The 11,040-nt window shown below is 31.0% G+C and overlaps 1 protein-coding gene across 8 annotated transcripts in view; it reads right to left on the bottom strand.

Annotated features, from left to right (window-relative positions):
• Positions 1-1,792: 1,792 nt before the first annotated feature.
• Positions 1,793-11,040, bottom strand: part of SLC16A7 (solute carrier family 16 member 7) — a 201,653-nt gene continuing 192,405 nt past the window's right edge. For all 8 annotated transcript variants that reach the window (XM_079142801.1, XM_079142803.1, XM_079142805.1 and 5 more), the window contains one exon: positions 1,793-8,706. In XM_079142801.1, coding sequence (XP_078998927.1) covers positions 8,435-8,706 — 272 coding nt within the window. In that variant the 3' untranslated portion in view covers positions 1,793-8,434. The remainder of the gene's footprint in view (positions 8,707-11,040) is intronic.

The raw sequence follows: 11,040 nt of genomic DNA, 5'->3' as shown, positions 1-11,040 counted from the left end.
ACAGCAGATATTTTTCTAAAACATTATTCCCACATAATAATGTGAATTAATTGAAAGGCAAGTGGCAAATGATGCAGTATTAAACAAATCTACTTAAAAAGGAAGCAGGAACAATGAATTAATGGACAACAGAATAAATTCTCGATTTAAGTAAATCTACATAAAATAAAATTAAAGCAAAATATGCTTTTGTATGAAAATGCCAGTATTTTTTTCATTTTTGGGGTTAACTTCTTATATGTGTCTTATTTGCTAGATTCACAGCAACTACATACACAAAAAATTTCAAAAAAAAATTTCAGAAAAAAATAAATATATCAAGATCAAATCACAATCACTTTAAGTACATTTATCTGTAAGAAGACAAAAGGAAGATCGTCTACCTTATGTTTTTAAACATCTTCAGATGTTTAAAAATAGAATATTTAAATTAATTATTCTATACTTCATTAATTTTTTTAAAAAATGAAATAGGACTATCATACTTCAGTCATGTAAAAACAACTGATTGAATCATCTTAGGTGTCAAGCAAAACTACTCTTTTCTTTATTTTATATCTTAGTAACTAACCATAGTTAATCGGCCATGCGGCAACTTGTTCAGCAGTCATTAAGATACTATAGAACAAAGCAACTGAATTTTCTGTTTTTAACTTAAATGTCATAAAAAAACACAAGATATAATTTATATTTAAAATAATACTTGTACAGATTAATTCCTAAATCCAATCTCTTAAAGAATTCTTTAAAAGGTAGTTGGGTGTGGCTATGGTCAAGAAATGTCTTACATACATGTGTTTTAATATTAGTAACAAGTTCTGTGTAACTTTTATCCCAACAATCTCATTTTCAACATTTGCTCCAGTTTAATACTGGGATGAGAAAGGAATATTTGTTGAAAGAATGTAAACTAGTAAATAGATTTTTTTCAAAGATTCCTTAAAAATGGAAAATTATTCAGTCTAGGAAGTATTTAATTAAAATGAGTAACATATTCGGGAGAAGGTACATTATATGAAAATTTCAAATCATATGTCAATTTTAGTAAACTTTTGGAAAGACCCTGCTCATTCACCTCCCACATAGGAATGACTATATCTGACAGATATAAGCAAAGTATGACATTTTTTTTGTCCTGGTTACAAAGAAGGGGCCTTATATTTATTACATGCACACATTGTAACTACTGAGATGGCTTCTTATCACAAGGACAATGCAAACAGTAAAGGGATGTTGGTTTGGCTGAATCTAGTCAAACATATCAATGACTGCTTCTTTATGGAAGATATCACTGGGACACAATGAATGGAGCAAAGAAATATTAAGCCCTGATTATTGTTTTTACACTTTCCCGGAGCAAACCTCTAAAAAGTCACTGCTCTTCCTCCAAGAATCCTTTAGGTATAAGTGATTTTTTTGTTGTTGTTGTTATTGTTTTCTGGAGGCATATGAAACAGAAAGGGTATCTATCTAGATATGATGGAGGTAGATGGTATTTCTAGTATAAAACAAACTGTAGTTATACTGCTTCGAAACAACTGTTGTGCATTTTAGTGTTGGTAATTAGGTGAGAAAACCATTTAAAAACAATAGTTTTTTGGGATAGACCTTATTCTAATTATTTTTTTAACCTATCTTCAGATTCTTAGGTTAAGAACTATTGTAGGGGTGGTTTCCTCAAGTAATACAATGGCAATAATTTCTGGCATACAATTTAATAATTAATAAACTTTTATGTTCTATATTCTGGCATTTTGCTTTAGGAAACAAATGCATGAATGCTACCTTTAAAATATAGATGTAAGCAAAAAAATAATTACTGGAATACTGAAATATTATTTCTATTAGCACAATATTGATATTTTAAAGTAACTTATTATTATTATAACAACATGTATTGTGTAAAATCTTTCATCTCATAGTTATTACTTCTGATTTACCCAGAATTATCTGCTATTACAATCAGCAAATATTCTTCAAATTAAGTCTGGAAACATGATTTTACAAAGTATGATTGGAGAAATATATTCATATGGAATATAAAGAATTTATTTTGTATTTCTAGGAAAATATTTCATTCACTCTATAAAAGTCATCAGTTCCAACAGGCTTACATAGTGCAATAGAGAAAAAATGTCTTTGGAGTCAAAGGACCTGGGTTCCACCTCTAACCCTGCATTAACTGTGAAGATTAGTATATATTTAGGCAAAGCCCTTAATCTGCTATCATCTACTACTGTTAAATTGTGGATGCCTAACAAAATTAAAGGATTGAGAAGATGTAACAAATTAATTAAATACATATTTTGATACATAAATATATTAAAAACAAATACAATACAAATCAAAATACAATTATATCTAATGTTCAGAAAATAAATATTTCATTTCACATGTCCTATCTTACTAAATCCAGAAATTCACGCTTTAGCTAGACATAGAAAGTAGGCCTTAGAACAATAAAGTCCATGGAGAAGCACATCAGATTTGATGCTGTATGTAAATGAACAAGATACATATAAATTGGGTCTAACTCAAAAAAACTTGTTGTAGATACATATGAAAATAAAAAAGGAAACAAAAATAAAACAAAATATAATGAAAGTCTGAATCAAAAGACTATTTTAAAATTCTATCCAGAAATTCATGAGATGAAAATCCCATCGTTTTGTTTTTCTGAGCAGAACATTTTACCAACTTATGATGTCTTATTAGAGTGTTCAGTACCAGTGTTTTCATACAGAGCTTTTCTAGCTTATTTCATTACATTTGAATTAAAAACAAACAGACAAACAACAACAAAAAAATCCCCTGTTGTATCATGTAAAAGAAAATATTTTCTGCAATGTTAATAAATTTAAGATCAGTGAATTCTGGTTTACCTAATTACTCCTGAATATGGCTTATCTTATAAGGAAGTATAGATGAAGATAGAAAAACATAAAGATCAAGCAAATAATAGATGTGTAACCAAGCCCACCAAAGAAACAAAAGCTGCACACCAAAACTGTCTATGATTAAATTAAAAGGTTAAAGAAAGTTATCTTAACACTATAAAAAACAAAAAGGAAACTAATTGAAGAGTAGAATGGAGGGAAAATGTAAAGCAGCTTGGGGTTGGAATGGAGAAGTGATTTGGTCTACGAATTTCCATGTACCACTAAAGCCAATGTTAATTTTACTCTTAAGGCAGACTTTCAAATATTATCATGCATAAAATAACTATAGCAATTCTTTCATAATCTGTTCACACATGAATTGAGGCAAAAGCTGTTGTAGAGAGAAGACCTAAATCACATAGCAGAACTTTATAATGAGCTCTAATCTACAGCATAAGAACAACTGATATCAAAGAACAGAAAATCAAGACTATAAAAATCAGAATTATAAAAAAATGATGTGAACTCAGCAAATTATTCATTTTTAATTGCATCAACAAAAGTAAACTTGATTTCGATAATGCAAGCATTATAGTTAAATACTGATATTTGGGCATCTCAGCTCTTCAATGGATTCTCAAACTTAGTTTTTCATCTCAATAATTTTGATGTTTGGTATTGTAAACTACTACGGTAAGAAATTTACTTGATAAGATGTGTCAGTGATTTAGTGACATCACTGATGTCAAAGCCTACAGGATGATACATAATGGAGCAATGCTGTGATAGTCAGCTTTGTTTTTGAAATTGTCAGGCACTTCAAGAAAAATAAAAACATTCATGATAGTAAGTGCCAAAGATAGGAAGACTATTTTTTTTCAGATTCTTTAAAATTACATTCAATTATACATTTATTGTGCATAAGGAAAACTCATACTAATAAAAAAACCCTAGAACATAAGCATGTTCACTCTCCAGGAAACCTCAGATCTATAGTCACAGGAGTTCCCTTATTTGGAAAGATGAGTATATACAGTTGGCTTCAGGACAGCCATTTTTGCAAACCACATAGATAGGACCAGATTCATCATGAGGTCATAAAGAAAGCAGTGCATTGGAAGTACATCCCTCAACAGAGGTAGGAGAAACTCATTCTTAGGACTTCAAGAGTCCAGAGGGAGAAGATGAAACAACACTTGTTTTCTCTATAGGACAAGTAGAGAGAGAAATGAATGATGACATAGATGTTCAGAGAAACTTGAAAAATGAGAGTGTTCTGGGGAAGTTGCATTAAATAAAGAAAATGAATAAGCATTGTGTGGATGAACTAAATACTTGGAATCTCTTAGCTACTTTTTTTTTTTGGCAGCTTGGGATAATCCTACAAATGGGATACCCACTAAAATTCTAAATATATTGTTTTATACTAAATAATTTTCACTTTTGCATTGTAATAAATAGCAACCAGTATAGGAATTCCTTATCCATAGTAAATAACATTCTCCTTCTAAATCCAACTTCAGGGAAAATATATTATGCCTGAGTCATATAAATATGTTGGTATTTTTATGAGAAAAAAGTTACATTAAAACAATTATGGCTATTATACAATCATCACCATTATTTGGGATAATTTGCATTGGCTAGGAAAAGCAAGCAATTTCAAATAATATTGTTTATAGCAAACATATTCTCTAGTGAGCACTGAATAAATTCAGTTAAATCTAATTTATCATATAAGATTTACATTTCTTTTGTAACTATATTTTATCTATTTTTGCCTCTGTACTTTCTATTTGGAAGCAGCATGGTAGTGGAGGAACTTTTCTGCTTTAAGGTAAACCTGGGTTTAAATTTTGGTTTGGTCACATACTATTTTTTAACTTTGGGGAATTTCTTAGCTTCTTTTTATGTCTGTTTTTGTTTCTACTCATTAATTATATCAGGTTAATAACTTCTACCATGGCTTTGGCTTGAACATTAAAAAGCATTATGTATGCAAAATATATGGTACATAAATATTTGTTTCCTTCTTGCTTTGTATCCTTTCTATTAAATTGTCTTACATTTATTATTTTGTTTTACTTTTGTTAAAAGTCTGAAATATTCTACACAATAGAATTTTTTTTAAAAAAAAGGTCTTAGATGAAAAAACTTTCAACTAATTAATCAAGGCTACAGCATCTACATAAAAAATGTACTTACATCATGTCTTTTCCTTTATTTTTAAATATCCTTGTCGTTTTGTACAACTAGAGAAGGATATGTATGAAATATCAAGATTTTAAAGTGCACTTTTAAACATATCAAACCTAATTGTTTCACTTATTTTCTGGTGTTCAGGTGAAGCCTGTGGGCCCATCAACTAACATAGCTGGAACTTGGTACCAAACTAGTATCAATGAGTCATATGACTTCACATGGAGAAAAAATTCATACTTTCCCATGTGAAATGTACCATAACCTGCCCACTGCCTTTTCAAGTTGTATCTAAAAAGGGTCAGGAAAGAAGATGGGGACAGGTCAGGACAAGTCCATATCCAATGATTTGTCAGAAATTGTGAAGAAATATTTAAGGGTAAATACTGAAATACATGGGATGCTAAGTTAACACAAATGGCAAATTATTTAGACAGTGATCATGAATTATTTGGGTACTCTGGTTTATGACAACCCTCCTTTACAATTTCATGGTAGGCAACAGAGTCTAGTAGGGACTTTAGAGGTAAATGACTTTGCTTCATATCTTGACACCTAAAATCTATTGTTACTTATGCAAAGAAACACTTTCAGCACTATTTTTCAGTCACAGAAGCTACATATATTTCTTCCACCACTTATATGACTATATAATTAATGAAAGTTCTAGGCCAATATTCTCTTTTCAAGCTTTGATTCTGCAATAATTCTTCCAAAGATTGCAAGTGGGTAGGAAAAGTGAACAAGGAGAATATTTAATAATGTACTGGAATAGTTCTTAATCCAGTACAGTTTATATCACTGTTTTACTGGTGTTCTGGACTAATTTTCTAAACATTGGGGGTTAATATGCACATATATTTATAACTTCATGATGTGCACTGCCACGCATGACTATGACATCGTTCTTTGAATCTGCAAATTTTCTTTCTTTTTTCTAATAAATTAACATAAACAACATTGAAAATGAAGAGATAACATAAGGCAACCAAAGAGTAGCAAAACAATGTAAATTGGTTTGACTTGACTCTTCAGTTAGCAAATAAGCCTCTTCCTATGGAGAAGGCAGTGGAATGCACCCCACACCAAGTCTCTACTAACCTGTGATAAGTATATAACCCTTAGACCCAAAACTCCATGATCATTACTTTGCTAATTATTTCTTCCTGGGGTCTGATATCTATATTAGTTTAAATGTGCATTTTTAGGGAATGCAAGACATTTTTATGGAAATGTTTATGATTGGAGAAATACTACACAGTGACCACACTGCAGTTCATAGGATGACTTAAGAGTTGAATACAAAAGCACTAACAATATAAAACTAGTTAATTTGAGAATCAAGATTGAGTGAAACTAAATGAAAAACAGTCATATACTGTCATGTTTTTCTTGATTTATTTACCTATGATCTTGGCACATGTTTCTTAATATTTGAAAAATATAAACCTTCTATCATAAGCAAAAAAGCAAATGTGAAATGAAAAAAAGTGTTTTATATCACTCTCTATATATGAGTCACATGCTTAAAACGTACATAAATTTAAAAAATAAAATCTTTAATGCAAATTCTTACAAAGGAGTGATGTCCAGGTACAGTCTCATAAGATAAGAATAGCACCTGTTTCTACTGCAATAAAAAAAAAATGACAAAGTTTTGGGGACATATTAAGGGTGATATCACTTTAATAATAATATTATAAATGCTTTTCATTAATAAGAATATTAAACTTCAGATTTGTAGGTATAAATATTTATCATTTTAGTTATAATATTTGTACTTCTGAAAGCACAGAACTATCAAATGTGCCTGAATTAAAGAGGAATTTAGATTCTCAAATGTTTTCACACAGGAAAATGACAAACTGCTGAATTAACCTGGGCTGCAATCTGTCAAGCTTCTTGCTATCATGTTATTAACTATACTCACAATTCCAAGCCACACAGCCTAACTTCTGGGGCCTTTATTTACTTATTTTTTTTCTTTTTTTAATAGTTTCCTAGTTATAGTCACAGGCAGCATAAGTGTAATAAGTAAGAGGGCAGAATTTTCAAGAGCTGCCATTCCTATAGCCAGTTTCAGTGGCTGAGGAAAAGGCCTGTTTGTGCTTTGATTTTGCTTTTGGTTTTTGGAAGAGACGAAGTTGAGAGAGTTCAGAAGTTTGAATAAAATGACCTCCCACTCTTAGTTAGCTGTACTTACGTGGATTGCACATGACAGGAATGTTGGATCACTGCTAAGGGTTGGAAAAAATTAGATTTTTGTCTATTTATAAGGTTGTCAGCTAGGATTCTGATTCAGTATGACAGTGAAACTGAATTGAGGCCTCCTTAAAAGAGAAATCCCTGGTTCTTAACGTGTGAATTAAAAACTAAAATCCTATTAAAATCAGTGGGTGTAGTTCATTGATAGCTGTCATTCAGATCTTTAATTTGACATATATATATATAATTTTTATATAATTTTGAAAATTACTCGAGGGCTGTATTCTCTAGCACCAGGCACTAGTGGCACCCCTTCAAAGAAATCCTGCGGGTGGAGTAATCAAGCGAAAGAATGCACAGATGTAATGGTGTAAAATGGAGTCCTTTTTTCTCAAACTATACACACAAGTGCTATTTTATAGCAGTCACTTAGATTTCTGAATTAAGACCATCCTCATTTTTATCTATGTGCCTATCTTTAAAATCCACATTGTAAAATGGCATGCAAATATACATTTCTTTTGATTCCATGGATTTTCTTTACTTTAAAAAATAAGTAAATGACTACGATAATATCCTTTTCAAATTTATTTATTTTCTTTTGTTCTCCAGATACTCTGTTCATGTTGGTATGTACATGAGAGTATATGTTTATGCACGTGTGTGTGTCTGTGTGTGTATGTCTGTGTGTGTCTGTGTGTATGTCTGGGTGGGTGTATGTGAGGAGAGAGATAATTTTCCTTCAAATCTATTTTAAATTTTAATATCAAATAAAAATAAAATGTGAAGAGACTTTTTAATGAGATTAAACATACTCTTTTTCATTAATTAGATCAGGGTTTGAGATCTAAATTTCATTCTAAATGGAGACTAGAAGCCTCTGGAAGACTTTAAAATTCGTATTTCAACCACCACATTCTGAGTCGATTATGGAAATAAACTCATTGCATGGATTTTTTGTACGCATAACCTCAAAACTTAACCACCCAAACAAATTTTTAAGTCAACTAGTTTATAATTTGCCCTTGTGTAAAATCTCATTTCCATTTTTAGCTGTGGCTGCTTGTTTCAACTAAAACCTTTTCAATACTTTAAAAAACAGGAGAAAACTAAGTAAATTTATAACACTGAACTCAGAGATGTGATTCTTCTTAGATATTAGTTTCTCTTTCTGAGGGTGCATTCTCTCCTTTTGGGACTTTGACAGTAACTTCATCCTGTTTAGCATTGCTCAAGGGTTCCGATTCTCTGAACTCCTGTGTATTCATTTGTTTCTTCATTGCTTCATTCTTCTTCCTTTCCTTTGCAAGCAATCTATAGTTTATAGCATTACCAATGAGCAGCCATATACTTGAGGCTACCACAATAGCCCCACTGGCTAAATACATGTATTTATAATCTCCAGTTACATCCACCAGTTTACCTAAGAGACAAAGAACATGTTTTAAGATGGCATATAAAACAGTAAGAAAATGATAAGAAATTTCAAATAAACTCTTCTCCAAATTACAAACCCCTTATTTAAATTAATTTCAAATAAGACTTTAAGAAAGAAAAAGCATTCTAGATTATGATGTCTATATAAGCTTAATAAAAGTAGGTACAGAAACTTACAGCATTATAATACTAGTGCATTAATAGGTTCTCAAACTATTTTTGATAGGGCTTAAAATTTACTAAATCGTTCCCTATTCTCATCGCTAGGTTGAGAACTTGACCTGTCATATCTCATCTGATCCTTATTATGAAGTATTCTGGTTACATGGCCAATACGTGACAGAATTTGAACTCTGAGGTTGGTTGAATTTCATATTTATAATTACTCTGCAATATGGTTTAATGCAACCTCTTGTTCAAATTTTTTTGTCATTTTTTAGTCTACAGTTTTGTTTGTTTGTTTGTTTGTTTTACTTTATCCAAGTTGGCAGTATCAAGGCCAAATTAATCAGGAAGAAACCATTTGTTCAATTTCATTATTAAGATCCTTGAAAAACTAGCCTGGTACCACATAACCTGAAGGCTTACTGACTTAAAATTTTTTCAGCTTGTAATTAGTTTTGCCTCTTGCTCATGCAGGCATTTAATTCTTAATAATTATTAACAGCAAATTCAGTGTGTACAAAGCTATATTACTTATCACATGCATTCTAAGTGATTCCACTATAGACCTTTCAAGACAACCTGTTTAACAAGAATCTCTAGCATTTTAACTAGAAACTAGTCAGTAGTTCAGTTTTAAATTTAGTTACTTATATTTGTCTATTTGAATAGAATTCTCTGATTTAATCAGGTATATGGTGCACTGAGCTTATTTGAGTAAGCATAACATACATAACAAAAATGCAAAACTTTTGTTTTTTCTTTTTAATTTTAGTCAAATATTTCTATCTGTGTAATAGTCATTATAAATACAAAATCATAAGGCCCCTTGCCTCATCATTTATTAACCAGACTTTCTAAATGTTTTGGAAATTTTTCAGCACCAGGAAACCAGATTTGATTTCCAGAACTAACACTTCAGTTTTGTATGAGTATAGAAAATAAAGTTCAGTCTGAAAAAATAAATAGAAATAAAAAACAAACACTCCCTACCTTTCATTGCTCTACTACCAGAGCTAATAGCAACAGCATTATGTTAGAAAAAAATCACCATAATATTCAAAACTATTTACCGTGTGCCTACTATGTGCCAAAGTTTCAGTAGTAATCAAATACTAAAGAGGAGATTCCTACCTGAGAGTGAAGGAGTATCAGAAGACAGAAACAGTATGAAAAAAAATATGGGTATCTAAGGCTATAGTCTGAGAGCTTCAACAATGAGTCCAGATCCATTACTAAAATTGGTGCCAAGTGACATGATGATTTACCAATATTAAGGCAGCAGGCACTCGCGGTTACTTAAAAATATATTGATGCATGTTCTCAGCACATTTATAAGTGGCCAGATCAGATTCCTTTTTAAAAATTCTTAGATCCAATCTACCGTATCTTAATTTTTTTTTTTTTCATGATGTATAACTTTTCTCTGTTAAGAGTTAGAATTTCATTGCTAATGCATAAGCTCTAAAACTCATTTTGGTCAGAACAATTTCATATGAAAAGATAGGCCAGTTGTATTTTGTTTTATAAAATCTGCTGGCTGACAAATAATGGGACCTAATGACTTTCATTCTTTTTTTTTAACAATTGTTTGGATATCATGTCATATCCACATTGAAAAAAGTACCACCTAAAATCTGCACTAAATAGTAGAGGATAGGAAAAGCCAACAACTACACCACTAATGTCTTACAGCTTCGATGCCCTCCTAACCAAGTGAAAAAGTGAAAGACAAAAGTTAATGATGGCATCAAGAGTGACAAATTAGACACCTATGTCTCCACTTTCAAATGGTTCTTTGATGACACACAGAAAGCAGTTTAACAAGACTGAATACATGGGAAAACTTGCATTTAGCCTGACTGTGCACTAGGGGGCAGGCCAAGAATCTAAGCTTAACAGTGACCAAAATAACACACAGTTGCTGGAAACGACTGTCTCACAAAAAAGAATTTTATATTAACGACATTTAAAATCTAAAACTGGACAAGTCTTGAGGTCAAAATGTAATTATGCATGTGTCTTTATCATGGATTCAGATAGTATAACTGAATCTAAATATAATTTCCTTTTAAAAATGCTCTTAACTGTATTTCAAAAAGAAGCCACAACATATTCACAAGAAAGTTCAACAAAAATCTAATACTTTTGTGATGAG

This window comes from Sciurus vulgaris (assembly GCF_902686455.1).
Source record: "Sciurus vulgaris genome assembly, chromosome: 5".
Taxonomy (NCBI): domain Eukaryota; kingdom Metazoa; phylum Chordata; class Mammalia; order Rodentia; family Sciuridae; genus Sciurus; species Sciurus vulgaris.
The sequence above is the reverse complement of the archived record's forward strand: the minus strand, read 5'-3'. Positions and strand labels throughout refer to the sequence as shown.